General features: G+C 38.7%; 1 protein-coding gene across 2 annotated transcripts in view; it reads right to left on the bottom strand.

The window, feature by feature from the left end:
- The window catches only part of Trit1 (tRNA isopentenyltransferase 1), a 42,479-nt gene that overhangs the window by 5,486 nt on the left and 12,541 nt on the right, over positions 1-24,452 (bottom strand). Inside the window, exons 2-8 of one of the 2 annotated variants that reach the window (XM_020171665.2) lie at positions 11,284-11,424; positions 7,977-8,075; positions 7,112-7,257; positions 5,015-5,157; positions 3,111-3,222; positions 2,624-2,736; positions 2,305-2,382 (exon numbers count right to left, since the gene is read on the bottom strand). In XM_020171665.2, the coding sequence (XP_020027254.2) occupies positions 2,305-2,382; positions 2,624-2,736; positions 3,111-3,222; positions 5,015-5,157; positions 7,112-7,257; positions 7,977-8,075; positions 11,284-11,424 (832 nt within the window). The remainder of the gene's footprint in view (positions 1-2,304; positions 2,383-2,623; positions 2,737-3,110; positions 3,223-5,014; positions 5,158-7,111; positions 7,258-7,976; positions 8,076-11,283; positions 11,425-24,452) is intronic. The other variant, XM_020171666.2, reaches the window with a different exon arrangement.

Below are 24,452 nucleotides of genomic sequence, written 5' to 3'. Positions count from 1 at the left end.
AATAAAATCAGCCAATGAGTTGTTGAACCTGAGGACTAGACAAAAAGCCTTGGATTGATCTAGCTGAAGTCCTTCTTTTAAGAGCCACATCTAGAATGGTATTCAAGCAACATCCCCTGGTAAATACTTCTGAGCAGAGATGAGCCTGGAGGTAGCAAAGAGTACAGCTACAAGCATTCACTCATCTGAACAATCCATGTTGCAAGAGTTTATTTAGTCTCTGTTGGTAGCTTCCCCAGTTTATAGACACACTAAACTGCTTTCCACAACTAAGTGAAGTCAGCTGCCTAAAGGCAAAGAGCATCGCCCCACGGACAAAAAACATCAAAGGCACTGGATGCCAACGGCTGGCAGGTGCTGGCCTTTTGATTGTGACAACCACAAATAAGATTCTTCATAAACTGGACTGGGCTACACCTGCCACCACATGGAAAGGTGAGACTAGGAGGGTGCAGGCAGCACCCACAGCACACCTGGTCTTGACTTAAGCTCTGCACCTGTTTCCAGGCCACTCTACATTTTCCTTTCTCCTCTAAGTCCTTTGTTGGGCTTCTGTGCCCTGTCTAAGCACCTTTCAACAAGTTCTCGGCTCCCAGCTGCTATTTCTGGCTTTGGTCCAAGGCCAAGCTGGGATGGGGAAGTTCCTCTGGCTCCTTGCCAGAACTATATCCCAGCAGACCAGCCCTGGCCAATCAAATGTGGCTCCTGACTTACAGGGCAGCTGTGCCTTTTACTCTAGCACGAAGACTGTGTGGGCATACACACGAATGAGGAACAGGCATGACACACTGTGCCCAACCCCTTCTGCCGCAAAGATTGGGGAGTTGTGGCTTTACCACAGGAGGAAGTTCTAAATGATTACAAAAAAAAAAAGGCCTTTTGTTTCAGACTTGCTGTCAGACCTGGGAAGAGAAGCTGCATTCAAAATTTGTTGACTCCAGCTGAAACTAATACTTTCCCTCTATCTATCAAGAAGTGCCAGGAAAGAAGGGTAAGTAGAAAAAGGCAATCCAGTGGTCACACCATGGATCAAGACGCATATGTTCAGAGGCACCAAAGGGCAAGAGTAAAGGCTTCAGCCAGCCTACTTGTAGGTGAAAGCAGAAGTCCACTGGCATAAGGTTAATAGGGGAAGATTCAGAAGTGTATTTTAAAACTATCCACAAGATAAAACTGGAGTTTCACTTATGCTTAAATTAATCTCTTTTTAGGTCATAAGCACACAATTTCTTACTAATAAGCACAGAGGCGAATACTACTGCTGTCTAGCTAAAAGAAACAAAAAACGTGTAGACCTTGGAGTCAGGCCTGAAATCGATCTCTACTGCCTACTAGCTGGAGGATTGGGGGCAGGTTATTTCAACTTCTCTAGCCCTTCATTTTCTTATCTTTAAAAAGAGAAGAATAACTCCTACACTTTGAAGGCTCAATAATATACATATAGCACCAAATTTAGGGCCAGAGACACAGTACAAGGCTGATGAATAAGAATTATCTTCCCTTTCTCTTAAAAGTTCTGTTCAACTAAAGTTTCAATTGAAGCATCCTGTATCTGACCACGAAGAAGATGCAGGGAGAAGTTGTGAAGGTTTTGTCCTTTTATACTGAACATCTGGACCAAGAACCTTTTTTATTTTTTTGGCAGTACTGGGGTTTGAACTCTGGACCTTGCACTTGCTAGGCAAGCACTCTACCACTTGAGGTGTATCCCCAGTTTTTGCTTTAGTTTGTTTTTCAGATAGGGTCTTATGCTTTTTTTGCCTGGGCTAGCATTAGACCACAATCCTACTTCTGCCTCCTGAATAGTTGGGACCACAGGCATGAACCACCACATAGCTTGGTTTTTGAGATAGGGTCTCACTAACTTTTTGCTCAGGCTGGCCTTGAACTATGATCTTCCTGATCTCCACCTCCCAAGTAAATGAAATGACAGGCATGAATCACCATACCTGGCCCCCAAGAACCATTTTAATTAAGATTTCTAAGTGCACTTCTGGTACAAAAGTAAAGCTAAAATCAATCCTGAACACCAATTCTGCTAAGAGATTGCTGTTTTGATCTTACCTATTTATAGTCAATACCATCTGTTCAAGGTATAAAGAAGACTCTTCAATGGAAATTTAATTGTTTTTTTCTGAGACAGCATAACAATCATTTAACAATCATTTATGCAACAGGACCTCCTCCAAGACAGGTCCAAATTCTTAGAACAGGTCCAGAAATGGAAGTTCATTTTCTAGGTGAACAGAGGACATCTATATTCTTTCAATGGATCCAGGGGATAAGGATCAACATGAAACTTACTGCTCAAAAAACGGTTTTTAACCCATCGGTTTTGCTTCCGGGCATATTTCTTAGTTACTTGTTTCAGAGCCTGAATACCTGAAAGATATAGTGATACAGGAACATCTAGGTATGCACTTCTTGCCCTGCCAAGAGGCAGGCCCTCCCAGCCCAACAGAAGAGAAAATCAGTTCAATTTTAGACTTGAAGGATAATCTCAATTCTGAGCTGAAGGCCATTTGGTACTCATCTAGTCTCAGCTCTTGCTCAGACCAAACCAAGAGGGTGCTCTGTCACCCAAGGAAATCCAAAAGACCAGGTTAGATGGAGGAATTCACACCTTTCTTTAGAAGCTGGTTACTAGTCTCTGGTGTGCATTTTCCCTCCGTGATCAGGTACTCGTGAAATTCCTTGAAGCCAATTGACTGGAAGATACCATGTTGATAGTCCTGGCTGGGAACAGGAGAGCATCAACAGATGAGCCATTGCCTCTGAAAGCTAGGAGGGGCCTTGGACATGAACTACTTGAGCTATTTCATTTCACAGATGAGAAAACTGAGATCCTGAGCAGTTACTGATTCTGAAAATCTCTCTGCTCCCCTACCCACCAGCTCCCAGGTTACTTCCTTGAAAAGTGACACTTGGGAACATCTGAAAGATTAGAAAATTATAACTGTAACAAGTACACTAAACCTTCTTCCAACAAGTGTTACCAATGCCAATGACAGACTAATAAACAAGTAGATCCAAAGTCATTATTTATGCCTACAGTCTTTCAACCATAGACAAGGATAGAGAGTAAGTCAGAGTAATAGCCACATCCTCACCTGTTTTCTGAAATATTCTTCTGGTTATAGCGTCTGTGAAAATCTCTTAGCTCCTCCAAGAGCCCAGCAGCAAGCATATCATCCACTCTCTTATCCAAGCGCTCATCTAAAACTTGAATCAAATTAGCCCGTGAACTAGCAACATGTTGCAGGTGCTTACTACATACTTACATGGTAAGTGAACAGGCTGCCATAAAGAAGATAATTTGTTCAAACAGAAGACTTATATTTCAAAGATTATATAATAATTCATATTATATTTACTCACACTTTAGATTGCAACTCCAAATGAAAACAGCCAGAATGAAGCACGTGCCTTCTCATTATATAAAGCTATATACAATTGTACTATCATGAAGGACAAATGCTTTTTTTCTTGTGTGGACTGCATACTTATTAATTTTCAGAGGCAACTGAGAGTCCCCTGGTTTACCTTTCTTAACTTTTGTCATTATATAGTTATTTCTTTTCCTTTTAAGAACCCCCAAATGACATCCTGAATAGGAATGACAAAAGTTTAATCCAAAGCCATCCTATGTACCTCTTGAACAACTGAGCCCAATAAAGGAGCAAAGAGTAAGAAGTCCATATTCATTCAGATGTGGTTGCCAAACATGGGTTTATTGTGAATCAAATACCATTATTTTATGTTGATTTGTAGTTTAAGTTTTTATTTATAAGAATTTCATTATTGAAAAATTATCCTTTTCTATAAACTGAGAATAATTTAACACATTTTTGTAATTTCAATTATGCTCATCTACATCTCTATCATTGCTAATTCTCATCCTGTAATGATAGTAACCTTTTTTCTTGTCTTTCTAAAAAGTTTGTACCTATTAAGGATTCAACATATCACGCTGTATATATTTATTTACTCAGTTATTTTGCAATGCTGGGGATCAAACCTGGGTTCTTGCATATACCAGACAAGTACATACCACTGAGCTATACCCCCAGCCCCACAACTTTGTATGTATTAATTAATCTAATCCTCAACGATGCTATGGGATATATACTATTATTATTATTGGGGCACAAAAAGATAAATTAACTAATCTTAAAAACTTACATAGCTAGAAGATAGTAGAGAAAGAATATGAAGTTAGACAGTCTGCTTCAGAGTCTGTACTATTCCTGACTACACTACACTGCCTGTCCACATAATCATCTCATCTTCTCAGTCCCAACCCAAAGGCTAGCTTTACAAATTAGTTCCTAACTCCTCCCAGAGATGCTCATCATCCCTTTCCTGTAGCTCCACAACTCTGAATATATCTCTAACCCAGTGTTTATCACACTGTAGTATCCATCTCCTTGTCAATCACCCCACCAGACTGGGATGTCCTTAATAGCAGACATTGTCTTTTATTCATCTCTGAAACCCAAATACTACACAGAATACTTGGCATGTCATTGAATGCTCACTGAATCTTTGTTGAATGAGTAAGTTACCACGATCACAGTGCTATGTGCTATATTATACTTTAGCAACAAATACCATCAGGCTGGCTAATTAATCATCATACCCATTTCTCAAGCCTACTGCTACTAGAAATATTAGTAATCCATCGAACCCTAAGGTGAGAACTCCTGCCACAGAAACCTCTCTTTTCTTTCTTCTTTGGATCTTTATTAGATAGCAATCCCATTTCCATTCCAACCACTGCATCCCACCCTGATAGCTTATCTTAGTACGAGCACTACCCTTTCTTCCTTTCTAGACAAATACCTAAGGTAATGACACTGCACCTAAGTCAACCAAAAATAATAGCGATAATAAACGTAACAGCTAACACCAATGCTTATTATAAGCCACTCATGATTCTAAACATTTTATGTATAGTAATTTATTATTCTAAGTGTTACTTTAGAAGGACTCTAGGTCATCAAAGGGCTTTTACCTCTCTGTTCAGCATAAAGCCAGAGGATACAAGAGTTAGGGAACTTCAGAGGGCCTCCAAGGGGACCACCTCCTTCCTCTGCATGTTGACGATGAAGAAATTCACTATGAGAGATTCCTGTCTCTTCAAACACTTGCAAGCTCCTGAATTGTTTAAAAGAGGGTGGGGAACCCATGAAAACCACTGGGAAATATTCATTCTCAAGTGAAACAAACAGGCTACATATCACAGAAAGCCTCATTTTCACTTTCACAGCAAAAACAGGAAGGTCCAGGGTTACTCCAATCCTTTCCCTTCTCAGAAAAGTTCTACAGAAAACTCTGGGTAAAGTGAGAAATAATACTATTCTTTTAAGCATACATTCTAACATTAGTCAAATAGGTTCAGAAATAACAGGTTTCTTCTACACAAATAGAATGAGACTCACTTTCAAGTGAGCAGTAAAAGAGCTTGTTTGGGACACTTTGTACAATCCAACAAGTCTGGTCTCGCTGGAGTGCCTTTCCCACAATTTAAAAGTATGTTGTATATCTAGCTCATCAACTTTCTTTTTAAATATGTCTAAAATTAATCAAGAATGCTTCTGGCTAATCTGGTACTCTACTGGCACAAAGATCACTGAAGAAAGAACTCATACTTATTCTTAAGTCATTATCTACTTCTCTGTATGTCTGTTGTATTATGCAACGCTAGGTAACTGAACTCTCAAATCTATACTCTACCACTCTGGGAGATTACAATGTATCAGCTTGAAAGCTATCTTTTGCTTCCGGACTCACTTTCACTTCCTGAAACCCTAACAAGTAGAGACTCCAGTATCAATGGTCACTCAAAGAGGATCTATGAGAAGAAATGTAACAGATATCTTAGTTATCTGGAGTTTAGAATACACACTCAATCCAAAAGAAAGATGAAAAAGTTCTCCCATCCTCTCTAAAGGAGAGACTCTAGAGCGCTTACTTAGAAACTAGTGACGCTTACTAAGGTGTAATCCTCAAGCTCATTACTAATTTAGAAGCAAAAAAAGGAGAGGTGATTTAAAAAAAAAAAAAAAAAAAGGATTAGCCAAAGGAGAGACTAACAAAGACCTGGCTCTAAAACTATGTCATAAAAGAATATAAAAATCATAATGTTCCTGAGTTTAAAAAAAATTGAAATATTTCTATTAAAATGCTTAAAATAAAATGTCTGAATACTAGAAAGTATAATCTTCATTAATCTAGAATATGCATTCTTACCAGGGTAAGATTACCTTCAAAAGGGCAAAAAAACTTAGAATGGAAGATAGCCCTCCAATGGACAACTCTACCTAAAAAGATCTTACTCTTTAGTATGAACTTTCATTGGGAGAAGGGGTACAATTAGGAAAAAAAAATTCTACAAAGGCTCCTGGGGGCAGAATAATGAAGAAAGGATTACGAAACACTGATCTTGAAAAAACATTTGAGGGAAATACTTCAAAACCCTTATCAGTACCAGATACTACTATATTAATCTATATAGCCATCTGCCATAGTAAGGCCTTCATTAGATGGTCTACTGTGCCAGATGCAGTAATCATTCCCAACACGGCAAAAAAATAAAGATAATACAGGAGGCTGTAATTCCAAAACATGACCCTCTGAATTCATTTACCACCTCTCTTCCCTACCAGAAAGTCTCCATGTGCAAAGGTAAGCTGATCTATGAGACAGTTTATAAAATCCACCTCCCTCTGGGAAAGCTGCTGGGGCAGAACTTAGCATTGCACAATCATTATGAAATCCAAATCACAATGTAAATGTACTGCATGCCAGAAAAAATTTATATGAAAACTGTTATACAAGCACAGATCAAATAGAAAATGAAGTAAGATTATATAGACCCTAAGGAAAACCAATACTGTATTATGCATTTAAAAATGTAACAACAAAGTAGGGTGTAACTATTTATTGAGGGAGTTGGACTGAGGCAGTAATTCAGGCCCTCCCAACCTGCTGAGCTAGAACAACACATCAGTCTCCACATTAGCTAGACTATCTTTCACCCAGGCCAACTGAACATTTCTCTGCCTCTCAACTCTAAAGGAATGTGGGCAGTGGGCCCGCACTTTCTTACCTGGCCACTTTGCGTTTGTCATGTGGGTGCAGCTTGGCAGCCATTTCTGGGTCCACCTGGCTTAGGATTTTGTGAAGTGCGTGGCCATCCTCCTTTTCAAGCTCTGCTTTCCGGTCAACAACTTTCCCAGCGCCCATCTCCTGGGGCTATTAAGTGACAATTTGGAGTAAATTTAATCCAACAATTCAATAAACACTGAGACTGTGTATGGGCCTGGCACTTTGCTTAGTGTTATGAATACAAAATAGAGATGAATCAGAAAATTTTGCCATATAGTGAGACCGATCATAAACCAAAAATTCCAATATGCTATGGTAAGTGCTGTGAGGCCACGCAAGCAAGGAGGGCTTATTGTGTAGGAAAGAACTCTGCTACCTTGCTTCCTTTTCATAACTGCAAGCAGGTTATCAGGGCTACTACATTTACTTTAATATATCTAGGAATCTAGTCTTTCCAGCAAGGGTGACCAAAGAGTGGACAAGAATTATAACCACATTATCATTTGCAAAATCTCACCCTACACAGTATCATCTCTGCTAAGAGAGGTCAGTGTTAGACATCTCTCTAACATATGCATTGTGCTGTCAGCCAGGAAATGCTGAATCAGACTAATGTACTGTTAACTTACATGGAGATGCTAATTAATCCACAGAAGAGCCTTTTTCCCACACACAGTCCCTGCCCTTAGGCCAGCCTGGAGGAGAACACTTCACATATGGAGGTGGCATTTGCTTCAGAATATGAAGTAGAAAAATTACAGTTGTTGAGTGTAAGAAACAAGCAAGAATCAACCTTCCTCCCACTAAAATTAGCTGACATGAAAGTGAAACCGATTTATTCAGTGAGTCAAGTGAACTAAACATACCTTGGTATTGACAAGAACTTTCCAGAGCAGAGACTCAATGTAATAATTGGTTCCTCCCACAATAATAGGAATCTTGCCTCGAGCAAATATATCTTCAATGTAAACATTAAGAAAGACATCATGATACTTAGTATCAAGAAGAAAATCCTGACTCACTTGGAAAGGAGAGTATTAGCAATATATCACATTCATTTGTCTGCAGAGCAGAGGAGAAAGGGTAGAAACCAAAATGAATTGACCAGCCTTGAATATTTTCTATAAATTCACAGAATCATTTCCAATTAATTCTGGGGGAATTTACATAAGCCAGGCACAAATTTATGATGGCAACTCCTTCCAGTTCTATAACTTTCCCTAGGTCTTGCTGCTAAAATTCATAAAGTTTTATTCCAAATTAGTTTAACAAACACAAGTCTAAGAACTCCCATAGAACCAAGTATCAGTTGCTTAGGAAGCCACCAAGGTGACATCCAGTGTGTAACTTTGCTTTTTAAGACAAAACGCAAGCTGGTTTCTCTCAGCCATAGTTCTTAGACTCTTGTCTCTACTATTGTATGGTAGCAGTGTACATTTTAGCCACTTGAGACTTCATCAGATAAATTGAGAAGTTTGTCTCAAACAAACAGACTTCAACTTCCAGGACTCAGCTCCAGGGCAAATTACTCATCCTATCTGAGCTTCGGTTTTCTAACATATAAAATCCCTATGAGTTCTTAGGAACATAAAATGTAACAATGCCTACAAAGCCCCTACTACAATGCCTGAAAAATAGAAAGCACTCAACTTACTTTAGAGTAAATGGTTTTTATATTCCTGCTACTTTGAGTTCTCTTTAGAAGCTCTGTTGTTTCTGAAAATGATTGTTTTTTAAATGACTTTCAATATCTAGATAAAGCATCTTTATATTCTCCTTCCCCTTACCAGCCAATGTACTGACACAGAAACAGATGACCTTTCTATTAGGAGCCCATCAACCTGTAAGAAGTTGGGTTGGGGTGGGAAGAAATGTGTTACCAATGAATGATCATAAAGAAAAAGCACTATTTATTTTAAAAAGAGAAACAAATTTTCTACTCTCCCTTTACGTATAGGGAACATGTAATTACAGAATAAAATAAAACTTCAATTATATAATATTATTAGCAAAGGCAAAGAGATCAGGGAAAAATGGTGAGATACCAAGGGAGAGAGTGGAAAAGAGACAGGAAGATGTAAAAGAAGGTGTTTGATGGGAAAGGCTGAATATATTGCCCAAGTCATAAAACTACTGTGTTCTTGGACAAAATTCTTCTCTTTTATATATCTAGTACTGCAGTATCTAGTACCTTTACCTGTGGAATCAGGAAAGCTGACTGAGAATGTGGGGGAATAACTCAGTAGTACAGCACTTGCTTAGCATGCACAAGCCGATTGGATCCCTGGCACCACAGAGACAGCCCCCAGCTACTTGGGAGGGTAAGACTAGAGGATCACCACATATCAAAACAAATAAACAAAAAGGCTGACTGGATTTGTTCACTTATCTATCTATCTATCTATCTATCTACCTAGTAGTAGTAGGTTTAGAGGATCACCTCACATCAAAACAAATAAAACAAAAAAGGCTGACTGGATCTATCTATCTATCTATCTATCTATCTATCTATCTATCTATCTACTGCCAGGTTCTTACTATGTAGCCCAGTCTGGCTTGGAACTTGTGATTCTCCTGCCTCGGCCTCTGAGTGCTGGGATCATGGATGCTTCTTAGGTATTTTCAGTCTGACATTCTGATTTTAGGTTCTTACCAAAACTCACAAATCTCCTAGCCTATAAATGATGTCTTCCTCTGTTGTTGCTCTCCATTTTTATCATTTTTTTCTGAACAACTGAACAGTCTTATGGCAACAACTTACATATGGTGATATGTATTAATTTGCAAAGGGCCTCCATATACACTATCTCATCTGATACAACACCCTTATAAAGTAAGGAGCAGGAACTATTATCTGCAATTTAATCTCTGTCCACTTGATAGGCTAAAAAAAATATTATCTCATCATTTTTATTTGCATACCCATGATTAGCAGCAAGGGCAGACCTTTTTCATGTTTATCATCATTTGTATTTCTTCCTTTGTGAATTATCGTTTGTGCCATTTAAGTATTTTTTATATTGACTCATAAGAGTTCTTCATATATTAACAGTAGTAGTCATTTGCCTTTCTTATGTTACAAATATTTTCCCTCAGGTTTATAGTCTGCTTTTAAATTGTGTTTATAGTGGGCTGTTTTCCTTCTTTTTAAAAAATTATAAAATATCCCATACAAAAAGGTGTGTAAATTATGATGCCTAATAATAAAACACTTACAAACTCAATGTAAGAAATGGAGCGTTACCAATTCCTTTGAAGCCTCCTGTACGTTCATTCCACTCTAGCCCCTGCCTCCCCTCTGAAAAGGAATCACCATTTTGAAATGCTTTGGTTTTCTACTTTGTTTTTATTATTTCCTCACTCTTGGGGTGGGTGTGTGCACGCATGAGTGCAGTATTGGGGCTTGAACTCGGTCTCATTCTTGCTAGGCAGGTGCTTAGCCACTCCACCAGCCCTTTTTTGTGATGGGTCCCGAAGTATTTGTGGAGTGGGAGGGGAGTTCCACCTGCCATCCTCCTATCTCTGCCTCCGAAGTAGCTAGGATTGCAGGCGTGAGCCACCGGCACCTGGCTTCCTTTTCTTTGTTACTGATATGTAGGCATCCCTGTTAGGTACATACTAGTTAGTTGTGCTTGCTTTTTAACCTTATAGTAACATATAATGCACAAACAGACGTGTAACCTTCTGTAATTTCCCACATTTATACTGTTTCTGAGATTCTTCCATGTTAATTAATGCATGTAACTACAATTTATTAAGTGAATGCTTACCCAATGAAATTCACATGGTCAAAAGCAGCATTTTTCAAACCAGAACATAGATTTTCTGCTTCCTAAATCAGTGTTCTTGTCACTGAAACCGTTTTCAACAAATTTTCCTGTGCATAGGAATCACCTGGACCTCAAGTCATAATGCAGATTCTTTATAAGTAGGTCTGGAGTAGGACCTAAGATTCACCATTTCTAGCCAGTTCCAATAGGACACTGATGCTGAAGTCTGAAGACAAGACTGTGAGTAGCAAAGGCACTATATCTTTCAATCCCTATAGATCTGATGTGTTGGGTGCCCTTAATTAGAAGAAATTGCCACTAGGAAGAAAACTCCTTTCTTGGTTTAGGCTGCTTTGCACCCACCCACCCACCAAGCCTAGTTGCTGGCTTTCCCTAAGGATATCACAGCAGTTGCTTTGTTCCTGAAGTCCACCACCGTGTAACTGGTCACAAGAGGATCCACGAAGCTTATCATGTGGTGCTGGCAGATCTTCTGCTCTTGGGGAGAAACCTTGTTGGTGATAATATCTAGCCCTTCATAGACCTAGGGGAAAGAAAATTAACATGAGAAAGTCACCTGTCTCCATAAAATGCACACTTGATGGATAGGAAGGTTATCTATTCCTCCCTCCAACAGCTGAGTTACTCAAAGCACCAGGTCTACCCTGTTGTCTGAGAGCACAGCCAGATCCGCAAAACTAAGTCACAGAAAGGAGAAAACAGAGCACTGGCTTGCTTATCAAATAGTAGCTATTAGCTCAGACTTCAAAATAAGGGTATGTAAATCCATGCCCAAGTAAGAATTAATTCTGCAAGATTAAAAGAAGGTTCTCTAGGCCTGAATATTCCGCATTTAAAAATGAGCAGGTTGTTTCGCTTATTCTACTTAACACAAATCTCCAGAAAGGTAAAATTTTGCATTGGTCACAATTTTACTTCAAAATGCTTAAATATTTCTTGGATTTAAATGGCTCTAAAAAGTTTTTAGAAGTCATGTAAGATTGGTTCCATTTTATAGAAAAGTGGTCTATCTACAAAGATACATATAAAATACACACATACGTACTTTGAAGTCAGACCCCCTAACACTGCTGTACTCTAGTAGAAACATTTGATCTCACCAAATTACTGCTTTAGAGGGTCAGCACATACAGTCTAAATACTCAAAGGCAATATCCTGTCTGTAAGCTCTTGATCTGCCAATTTAACTAAAAAGTTCAAGTGTGCTTTGTCTAAATGCAAGGTCTTAGATGGAGAACAGATCTGAAAATACTAATTTGAAAATAGGAATGAATGTTTTGGGATTAAATGTTCTCTCTGTAATCACTGATTCTACATGGAGCACCAAACGAACAAATAATAAGGTTCCACAGAGCCCACAAAGATGTTAAAAGCATTTTTTATCTCACATTTCCCTTTACTTATATGGGTGTCAAATAAGTACAGCACAGTGTTATGGTTAGAAGGAAGAACACTGGCGCCGTGCTGCCTCTGATCAATTCCTAGCTCTGTCACTTACTAGATTTTTGTTCTTTGAGTATTCACTTACTAACCTCTCTACACTTCACTCCCTCATCAGTAAAATGAAGATAATACCTATCTCTATCTCATAGGGTTGTTGTGAGGATGAAATGAGTTAATACATGTAAAATGCACCTAGTTTTTGCCTGCCACTCTATGCTAGGATCTTTACATTACACCTGTATTATTATCACTACCTGCCATTTACTATCACAACACCGGGAGAAAGAGAAATAATTTAGGGTCACTGTAACTTTCTGAAGCCTCTGTACACTTAGCCACTGAGGTTATTTACCAGGAAAGGTATACGCTATCTTCAAATAAATAAAATTGTTAAATAGTAAAATGGTACACAGAAAAAAATATATAAATAGAGCCATAGGGAAAGTACCAACTCTGCTTTCTTATCTCAGTTAATCTGTGCCTAACAGTAGAACTTCATTCTCATACCTGAATATTGAGGGACTCATAAATCATAGGGTATTCTATTTCACCTATCTTGAACAAGAAAGGCCTTCCTTCTGCTGTTACAAAGTGTTGTAGGGTATATTACTCACTAGTGTCTCCCACTGTGCAAATTAAGAAAACTTTATAGAGTAAGGAGTTTATAAGTGTGTGTTCCTCTCTCCATTTTCCAACTGCTTTTAGTTAGCTCTACCATAGCTCAGAATTTTAAATGACCCAACATTAGGGAGCTTATGTAGCAACAACTAGATTTTGCCAATAAAAGATATCTAAATCTGGTAAGTGTATTACTGTAAAAAGGATTCTCACTTTTTTACACTGAGACTAATGCTAAGGAAATGCAGAGCTGCAATTGTTGAATTTCTTGCCATTCCAAAAAGTAACCAAACTGTAAATACCTGCTAGCACATTGTATGAGAGACCCAATAGGACTGGGTAAACTTTCATCCTGTGAGCTGCCTTTAGGTGTATTTTCTAGAAAATACACCTAAATGTATTTGTAAATAAGTTTGTTTGTTTTCAGATGGAAAACAAACAAACATATAAATGTAATTTCAAGAGAAGACAACCCCAGAACTAGGGTCACTTTATTACTAGTGAAAGTGAACTACTATACTGTTTATAGCATATACAAACACCAGAAATACCAGGAAAAAAAAAAAACAGTATTTATGTCTTTTTTTTAAATGCCTCCTAACTACTTAGGAGGCAAAGATCAAGAAGATTGTGGTTTGAAGTCATCCCCGGCAAATAGTTCGCGAGACCCTATCTCAAAAAAACCCAACACAAAACAGGACTGGCAGAGTGGCTCAAGTAGCAGCAGAGTTCCTGCCTAGCAAGCATGAGGCCCTGAGTTTAAACCACAGTACTGCCAAAAAAAAAAAAGAAAAGAAAAAAGAGAGAGAGAGCTCTTAATCATAGTTAACAAACTAAAAGCTGTAACTCATATAAATAAGTACAAAATCTTGATTACCAGCATAAATTGTTATCTTTAAGTGGCCTGTTACTGCTTTGTCTCCTACGCCATCAGATTCAAGGGGACAGAACATAAAGATATGGATGAGCCAAGCACAGTGGTAGACGCCTATAATCCCAGCACTGGGGAGGCTGAAACAGGAGAGTCAGAGACCAGCCTGGGCTACATAGTGAGACCCTGTCTCAAAACACTAAAACAGGAAACAAAACAAAAAGCATGAAATGAAAGTACAGTCAAACCTCAGAAACTCTGAGAACTGCACTGTCGTCAGGTGACTTCTTCACTATGTGAACATCACAGAACATATTTGCACTAACTAAGATGGCTGCAATGTCACTAGGTGAACTCATCTTATGAGACCACTGTTGTATACACAGCCCTCGTTGACCTTAACATCAGTAGGTGGTGCATGACTGTATATAATTGGTATGTGGATTGCAAGAACAGGGAAACAAGATTGGCCAAGTGATCCTAACCACTGAAGCTAGGTGATGGCTATATGGGAGTTTGACCTGCTTTTTGCTCTATTTTTTTAATATGTTGGGGAATTAGCATAATAAAAATTTCTTTAAAAAGTCTTGGATAGGGGTAGGAGTGTAGCTCAGTGGTAGAGAGCTGGCCTGGAGAGAACATGGGTTTGATCACCAGCACTGAAAAAAAAAAAAAAATCAGAAATAACAAATGTTGACAAGGATGTTGAGAAGGTGGAAATCCTTATAATGGGTGTGCAGGGTTGTGGGGAGGCTCCCAGGCTGGCTCCAATTCTGGCTGGCTCTGAAGGTCACAGTGGACGTTGCTTCCTAGATGATCTCCAGGCTGAACCTGCTGACCCTCCTGCTGCTGGCTGCTGCTGGTTGGAAATAAAGCCTCTTCAAATCCAAATGCTACCAGTTACAGCTCCAGGATCCAGAGAGTGTGCAAGAAGAAAGAAAGGATGTCTATCTCAGAGGGAGAGATTCCCAAGCGTCTACCCATTCAATAAATCATAATCTTCACCTGGCCGACAACCAATTTAACAACTAATTCAACCACCAAAATAACAGTTTGTACCACTGATGAATCTAATACCCAAGTTTTGTCCTGCACACTGAACCAACAGATTCTCCTATCCAGTTCACTACTGAGCCCTTCTGTCCAGGGCCTGTCACACTCTTTGTTCTGATTTAGAGCCATTCGGCAGAGGCCATATTGAGGAAAGCTTTGATACTTTCTCAGAGGTGATGAAGGCTGAGACTAATATGGCTTTTATTCCATTCAACATCTCCAGCCTCCTAACCCAGGTCTTCCTTAGGGCTATAGATAGCACCGAAAGAAACCTGGAGAGCTGGTGGAGTGGTTGAAGTGGTAGAGCACCTGCCTAGCAAGTGTGAAGCCCTGAGTTCAAATCCCAATACTGCACAAAAAAAGAAAGAAAGAAAGAAAGAAACCTGGAAAGCACCCTTTCCAACCCCAAGGACTGGAGTGGCTAAAGTAGTGGAGTACCTGCCTGGCAAGCATAAGGCCCTGAGTTCAACTCCCAGAACTGTCAAAAAAAAGAAGAATCCAAACCAACCCCAAGGACTATGTTTGTGTCTATCAGGCCATGGAGGCCTTCACATTGAAAGGTATGCAGTCTCTCAGTTTCTCCATGATCCAGACTTGGCCAGAAGGGATTCTTTTGTGAACACCTCTCAGAGCCTGTACAAGATCAGCTCCAGATTCCAGATCAGTGACAGTGATGTCAATTGGGAGCTCATCAACAACAACGTCAGACAGCTGCTAGAGAGCCTGTCCTCAGCACCTGCCTTGTCCTTCTCAATGCTGTCTACTACCAGTGTGCCAAGTGGAAGAAAACATTTGATCATAAAAAGAAGTCCTTTTACTTTAAAAACTGTGATAAAAGTACCCTTGGTGAGTATCAAGAAGTATCCTGGGCTGCATGTGGTTGTTCACAACTTTAATCCTAGCACTAGACAGGTAAAAGCAGAAGGATCACAAATTTGAGAGTAGCCTGGGCTACAAAGCAATTTCCAGGCCAGCCTGGAAGACCCTGTCTCAAAAAAACAACAACAAAAAAGAGTAACATGGCTCATTTCAGGCAGCCGTGGCTTCCACCACCACTGTGGCCTGCAGTTAGGTGATCTAGGAGGTGTAGCAGCAGTCCTTCCTCTTCCTGCTCTGGGGTCCAGCAGAACAAGTTCCCTGTTTTCATGGGGTAGATATATGACCCCAGGGTCTGAGACCTGCAGGAGACTAGGTTAAGGCAAGCCCTACCCTAAGGAAATCTCAGCTTCCCTAGTGGCAGTCCTGCAGTTGCCCACCTGGACTTGCCCCCAGCCATCTCCTGCCTCAGATGTCTTGTCTTCCACCTAAATAAAGGCCTCCCTTGGAGTCTGGCAAAAGGACCCTGGTCCTATTAGTATTTCAAACCAATTTCTTTTTTCAGCTTTCTCTAGTTCAAGTTCACCAGACTCTACAAAGAAAAACTGATATACCACGAAAAAATAAAATGGTGGAGCTGCTATGGAAAATAATATGGCAGTTCCTCAAAAAAATAAAAAAATTTATCTTAAGACACAGCAAATCTACTCTGCTTTCAAATCCAAAAGAACTGAAAACAAGGCATTGAACAGTTATTTACATATCCATGCTCATTAACTGCATTATTCACTGAAGCCAAATAATCCCAAGTGTCCATCAACAGATGATTGGATAAACAAAACAGTATATCCAAACAAAGGAGTATTATTAAGCCTTAAAAAGGGCATGCATCCATGCTACAGTGCAGATGAACCTTAAAGATGTCACAAACTTCTTCTCTCACTAGTCCTTCCACTGACCTATTAGCAATGTCTGTTATGCAAAGAATACTGAGAAATGTCAGTCTTTATGGTATCTACCTGCCATGTCTATACATGAATTCTCTGGGTTGATACTCAAGGCATCTACAACCATTTTTGTCCTGATAACTCCTGAAATTTGTATCTGCAATCTGGTTCTATCTTGTGATGCCAGACCTGTATATCCAACTGGACATTTCCACTATCAATAAAAAGTATCTAGTGCAATGAAGAGGTCAACAGTAAGGACTTGGAGCCAACTGCCTGGCCTTAAGTCCTGGCTCTGCCACTTACTATGTAACCTTGGGCAAATTATTTAACCCTCTGTGCCTTAGATTCCTCATTTATAAAGTAACGGAAATCTTAAATCTAGCCTCAAAGGGTCATTGTGATGATTAATATGTGCAAAGCCTTCCAGTAGGAGCGGTCAATAAATGTTAGCTATCATCTTCACCACCATCACATCTTCATCACCATCACCAAACAGGACCTGAAACATGACATGTCCAAAATGAATTTACCTTCACTAACAGCATTGGGTGAACCACCTTGGTAATCAAGCCAAAAAGCCTTGAAGTACTCCTAGTACCTCTTTTTGTCTGTTTCTCTCTCCCTACATTTCCCATCTATCTGAACTTTTGTCTATACTAGTTTCTAAAGTTACTTAAAAGTTCACCCCTTCACCAAATTTCCTATTGCCATTACACCAACTGCAGATCAGCTTCCTCACTGATCTTCCTACCTTTAGGGTATAACTGAACCTCTCCAACTGAGGTTCACACTACATCTTTTAAAATGAAAATCTGAACCCATCCAACCTCAAACTCCTTAGCATCACACCCCTATAAAAGCTGTCCCCAAGCTCTTTCCCTGCACTTGTCCTCAGTGCTCTCAGAGTACATTACATTTCCCTCTATCACAGAACTTAACTCACTTGACTTTAAAATAGTTCCATCTCCCCTACTAGACTAAAAGTTCTGAGGGAGGAAATTAAGTATGTACCTCTAACTGACATCCAGCGCAGATCTGAATCTAAGGAAAATATTCAATGAGCAATCCATGAATGAATGCTAGACTCCATGCTTTCATATTCTCATTTTAACCAACGAGGAAACAGAAACTCGGATCATTGGGGAACCTGCCCAGAGTCACACAGGTACTCCTTCAGGGGTCATCTGACCCCATGTTGCTAATACCTGTTCTACACAAATCAGCTTTGAGGTTTGGAGAAGTCACTATCTCTTATGGAACCCCAAGTTTCTCATATCTAACATTACTTCAAGTTCTAAAAGGCTTCAGAAAAAAAAAAAAAAGTTTTGGCACAGGTAAGTAAGGGAAAGGAAAACAAAAACTTTCAAAGAATGTTGACACTAACCACAAAGTTCTATCAAATTTAACTGAAGAGATGTTGAAGAATAGGGAAACAGTTGATCTCTTGACTAACTTTACTTTCTTAAAAGGATAACTTTAAAAAAAAACCAAAAAAAAACCTTGCACCTATTTGGTTAGAAAGAATGAATTCACTGCAGGAACATCACGGCAACTATGTCTTTTAGCTTTGCTCAGCAAAACTCCACTGGACACACTGAGTAAATTGGACAGTTAAGACGCACAGAAGGCAGAAGAACCTGTACCTGGCCTGTTGAGTCAGTGTGGTGGGAGGAGTGGCTTGGTACTCACAGTGTAGATCATGACTCTTATTCTTCCTATGGCTGACTCTCTTTAAGGAAAAAGCATTAGAATCACTCAAGGCCATACTTTTCAATCCAAGAAGTGCATAATATGTATGTGATGTATTCTTTCAAACCACTTTAAACAAAATTGAACCCTTCTTACATCTGAATATAGATAGATTGGAGCAGAGAATATAACACCGGCACATACTTTTAAGTTAAAACATGAGAAACTTCACAATGCAGAGCAGCTGCAGTGGCTGCTTGGAAGTCTGCCTACACACACTGGAGAAGTATGGATTTAAGGATTTAAGATAAGCTATTCACTTCAGTCACCCCAAGTTTTGTACTCGAGAATTTTGAGACTCAGAGAGTTCCTGGCCATATAAAGAAAGTCTGGTAATAAAGAAAGGATGAAAGCCTGGATGCTCTGCCTATGACCCAAGCTGTTTCTGCTGCCTTTTCCCAGTAGAAGTTTTATTCCCATTGGTCTCATTATATAGCCCAGGCTGGCCTCAAACTCACAATGCTCCTGCCTTAGCCTCCCAAGTGTTAGAGCAAGCACTCCCACACCTGATTTGCAGTATGAATTCCTACTGAGGTGAAACTAAATTCCAGAAACTGAAGACAACTGCCATAAAATGAACACCTTCAAAAGGAAAGCCTGAGAGAAAGCTAGAAACACACACACAGACAATGCCATGTGGCTCCAATGCTCACACAGAAACAAAGGGCTCAGCTTTAGAAAATAAAGTTCATAGTGAAGTTGCCATTCTGTGGCCTTCATTAGTCTCAAGATTGGCCAATTTTTGGTGGTTTCCATATTTTATCTTAATATACCAATAGTAAAAATATGAGGGTTGAAGTGCTTCAACACTTGGAAGTGTGTATCTAGAGAAGGCAGACCAAGTTCAAATTTTGGTTGTATCACCCAGCTGTACCTTTCATTTAGCAGATTAAGTATCTAATTTTTCTTTGTCTCAGGTTTCCTCATCTGTAAAATAAAGGTGTAAGTGCACTTATAATCCTCATAGGTGATTCTGAGGATCAGAACTTATATATGTAAAAGTTTAGAACAGTGCAAGGCAGATGATAAGTACTCCATTAATTGCTTGACATTATAGTTAATTAGTGGTGATTAAATAACATTTGCTTTTACTCTGAGGTGAGACCCTTGACAAGGGTTTGAAAGAAAACAACAAAATACCAGAGCTAAAAGGGGCTTTACTTTTTTTAAATTAATGTATATTAATTGTATAAATGGGTTTCATTACGACACTTTCATACATGTATATAATGTACTTTGATAATATTCACCCCTCCATTACCCTCTATTGTCCCCCTTTGTCAGGAATCAGATGGCTATAGCTGCCTGGGTTTATTTCTGGATCTTCCATTCTATACCATTGGTCTATGTGTCTTTGTGCCAGTACCATGTGGTTTTGGTTATTATGGCTCTGCAGAATAACTTAAAATCAGGTACTGTGATAACTCTAGCATTGCTCTTTTTGCTCAGGATTGCTTCGGCTATTTGGGTTCTTTTTATGTTTCCAAGTGAGTTTTAGGCTTGACTAGTCTATTTCTGTGAAGAATGTCATCAGAATTTTGATGGGGATTACACTGATTCTATAAATTGCTCTCAATAGTATAGCCATTTTCACAACATTAATTCTAACAATCCATGAACATGGGAGGTCTTTCCATCTTCTAGTATCTTCTTCAATTTCTTTCTTCAGTGTTTTATAGTTTACATTGTAGAGATTTTTCACCTCCCTGGTTAAGTTTATTCTTAGATATCTAAAAAAATTTTGAAGCTATTCTGAATGGGACTGTTTTCCTGATTTCTTTCTCAGCTTCTTTGTTATTGGTATATAGACAAGTGATTGCTTTTTGTGTGTTGATTTTGTATCCTGCTACTTTGCCAAAGTGTTTATCAGATCTAAGTGTTTTCTGGTCAAGTCTTTGGGTCTTTTAAGTATAGGATTATATAGTCTGCAAATAGGGATAATTTCACTTCTTCCTTTGCTATTAGTATCCTTTTTATTTCTTTCTCTTGTCTTACTGCTCTGGCTAAGAATTCAAGCACTATAACAAATAAGAATGTAAACAGTAAACACCTTGGCTTATTCTTGATTTTAGAGAAAATGCTTTCAATTTTTCCCCGTATGGCTACATATTTGTTGCATTATAGACTTTATTGTGTTGAAATACATTCCTTCTATTCCTAGTTTCTTCCTAGGGATTTTATCATGAAGAGGTGTTTTGTCAAAAAAAATTTTCTTTAGTCAAAGGTTTTTTCTGTACTTATTGAAATGTTAATGTGATTTTTGTCCTTGAGACTATTTATGTACTCTATTTATTAACTGCCCTATGTTGCTCCATCCTTACCTTACATCTCTGGAATGAAAACAACTTGGTCATGGCATATAATCTTTTTAATGTGTTTTGGAATTCACTTTGCAAGTATTTTACTCAAGATTTTTGCATCTATGTTCATAAAGGAAATTGGCCTATAGTTTTCTTTTTTTTAATGTCCTTATTCAGTTTTGTTATGGGGGCAATAGTGGCTTCATAGCTGTGAACAGTGGTACTGTTTCTTATCTTTTTACAAAACAATATGAAGTAAAGAGCATGGGTGTTAGTTCTTTGTTAATGGTCTGATAGAATTCAGCTGAATATGCCTGGTCCTGGGCTTGCTTTGTTGAGAGACTCTCATTACTACTTCAATTCTTTGCTCACTATACATCTGCTTAGGTTGTTTATGTCCTCTTGGTTCAATTTTTGGTCAGTCACATGTGTATTTAACCATCTTTTCTGGATTTTTCCAATTCATGGGATACAATTTTTTAAAATATTCCCTAATAATCTTTTGGTTTTCTTTGGTATCTACTGTAATATCCTCTTTTATCACCTATACACTTATTTTTTTCATCTCTAATTTTATTCATTTGGGTCTTCTCTCTCTTGTGGTTAGTTTGGTTAAGAACTGGTCAATCTTGTTTATCTTTTCAAAGAACTAACTCTTTGTTTCATTAACTCTTTGTATTATTCTTTTAGTCTCCATTTCATTAATTTACACCCTGATCTTTATGACTTCACTCCATCTGTGAAATGAGGTTTGGATTGTTCTTGTTTTTCTAAAAACTTGAAGTATATCATTAGGTTACTTATTTGAGATCTCTCTGATTTGTTAATGTAGGCACTCCTAGCTATAAACTTCCCTTTTAGAACTGCCCTTACTGTATCCCAAAGGTTCTGGTAAGATATTTTTCATTTGTTTCTAGTAATTTTTTTATTTTCTCCCTTATTTCTTCAATGATCCACTGATCATTCAAAAGTATATTGTTCAATTTCCAAGTGTTTTGTTTAATTTCTATAGTTTCTTGTTATTGATGTCTAATTTGATTCCATTATGATTTGATAAGATGTAGGAACTTTTTTGACTTTCTTGTATTTGCCTTATGGACTAAAATGTGATCTATTCTGGAGAAAGTTTCATGGGCTACTGAGATAACATGTATTCCACAGTTGTTGGATAGAATATCCTGTATATGTGTGTTAAGTACAATTTTTTTTATGATGCACTTTAACCCCAAGTGTCTTTGCTGATTTCTTTGAATTGGATGAGCTATCTATTGATGAAGAGTAGAGTATTGAAGTCACTCACTGTTATTGCATCTGGACTTATCTGTCCCTTTATATCTAGTAGTGTTTGTTATTGGGTGCACCAATGTTAGCTCATATGCATTTATGATCATATCTTCTTGATGGAGTGTTCTTTTAATTAATATGTAGTGACGAATATTGGTGTGAAATCTACTTTGTCAGATATGAGTATAACTACTGCTGCATGCTTTTGGCTTCCATTTGTTTAGTGTATTGTTTTCTATCCTTTCACTTTCAGTCTCTATGTGTCTTGCCATTGTGGTATGTTTCTTACAGATAACAGTTAGATTTTTGTTTTATAATCCAATCAGTCTTCTTTCTTTTTTTGGCAGCACTGGGGTTTGAACTCAGGGCCTCACACTTACTAGGCAGGTGCTCTTACCACTTGAGCTATTCCACCAGCCCAGTCTGTGTCTTTTAATTGGAGAGTTAAGGCTATTTACATTTAGGGTTATTATTGAGAGGTATTTGCTGATTCATGCAATTTTTTCTAGTCATTTTGAATATTGCTTCTTCTTTTCTTTCTCCTTATTCATCTTAGGAGTTTGCTGGTTTACTGAATTCAAGATGTTTGGTTCTTTCCCAGTCCTCATTTGTTCATCTAATCCTCTCATGAAATTTATTCTTTCCTGAGGTCTTATGTATATGACTTTCTTCCTCATCTCTGTATAGGATTCCTTTAAGTATCTGTTGCAATATTGGCCTAGTGGTCATGAATTGCTTTAGTTAATGTTCATCTTGGAAGGCCTTTATTTCTCCACTGATTTAAAGGGTAACTGCTGGATATAGTAATCTTGGTTGGCAGTTATTTACTCTCAGGACTTGAAATATATCATTTCATGCTTTCCTGGCTTTTAGGGTTTTTGCTAAGAAGTCTGATGTAATTCTGACGAGTTTGCCTTTGTATGTAAGTTGATATTTTTTCTCCTGTAGCTTTCAATACCCTTCCTTCCTTCCTTCCTTCCTCCCTCCCCCTTCCTTCCTTTTTTCCTTCCTTCCTTTCTCTCTCACTCTCTCCTTTCTTTTGTAGCAGTATTGGAGTTTGAACTCAGGACCTTCTTGTGCTTGCTACCTATTTAGGTGCTCTACCTCTTAAGCCATGCCTCCAGTCCTTTTTGCTTTGGTTATTTTTGAGAAACAGTCTCTCATTTATGCTCTGGTAAGCCTGGGCCACAATCCTCCTATTTATACTTACTACATAGTTGGGATGACAGGCACACACCACCATGTTCAGCATGTTATTGATCAAGATGGGGGGTCTCACTCACTTTTTGCCCAGGATGGCCTTGAACCATGATCCTCCCAATTTCTGCCTCCCAAGTAACTAGGATTATAGGTGTGAGCCATGGTGCTTTGACTCAAAATTCTTTGTTCTGTAGTCTTGGCACTTTAACTATAATGAGACATGGGAGAGTTTCTTTTCTGGTCATGTCTATTTGAGGTTCTAAATGACTCCTATACTTGGATGTTCATATCTTTCCCTGTATTTGGGAAATTTTCTACTATGATTTCATTGAATAGGTTCTCTGTAGAGCCTTTGGTTTGTATCTCAGCTCCTTCTTCTACCCCATGGATTCTTAGATTGGTCTCTTTGGTGTTTTTTTCTTTCTTTCTTTCTTTTTTCAATACTGAGGTTTGAACTCAGGACTTCATTCTTGTTAGGGAGGCACTCTATCTGCCACTTGACCCACACCCTCACTCCTATACTTTTGAATTCTTTGTCTATCATTTCAACCACTGCAGCATCTTTGGTTTCAGCTTTTAGAGGAGTCACACTACCTTGCTTTTTCATATTTCCAGTGTTTCTACACTGCAATTTGCACATCAGTTAGGGCTGCAACTTGGTTGATGTGTTTGTCCTCAGCTTCCCTGTTCTGCACAACTTGTACTTCCTACCCAAGCAGATCTGCATCCATGAGTCTGTGTCCAAATCACAACTAGTCTTGTGGGTCCACGCTGACTCTTGAGGGGCCACTTGCTTAGCCAGTGGAGAGGGAGAGGTCTTCGGGGTTTGGAGATATAAAAAATGCTGGGTATTCTCTCTGCAACTGAGAGGTTTGACTATACAACCTCTCCTAAGATTCCCTTCCACAGCACCAAAGAACCTGAGAAGTACGGGGTGTCTGTTTTCAGGCACCTGCACAAAACAGAGATATCCCAACTTAAACCTCATTTTTGTGGAATGTCAGTTTGTCACCTTAAAAGCAACTTTAGGCACTGAGACAAACAATATATGACCCACAAAGCCTAAAATATTTACCATTGGCTCTTAACAAAAAAAGTTTGCCAGTCCCTGATCTAATCCAATAAATTTCCCCCATCCTAACATATACAAAGAGAAAACTAAGGCTCTGAGAGGGTTAAGTAACTTGTGCAAGTTATATGGGAGCTAATAGCAGAGCTGAGACTAAAACCCAGTTTTTCTGGTGAATAAAAGTGTCTACCAGGCTAA

Source organism: Castor canadensis, chromosome 7 (assembly GCF_047511655.1).
Source record: "Castor canadensis chromosome 7, mCasCan1.hap1v2, whole genome shotgun sequence".
Lineage (NCBI taxonomy): Eukaryota > Metazoa > Chordata > Mammalia > Rodentia > Castoridae > Castor > Castor canadensis.
The sequence above is the reverse complement of the archived record's forward strand: the minus strand, read 5'-3'. Positions and strand labels throughout refer to the sequence as shown.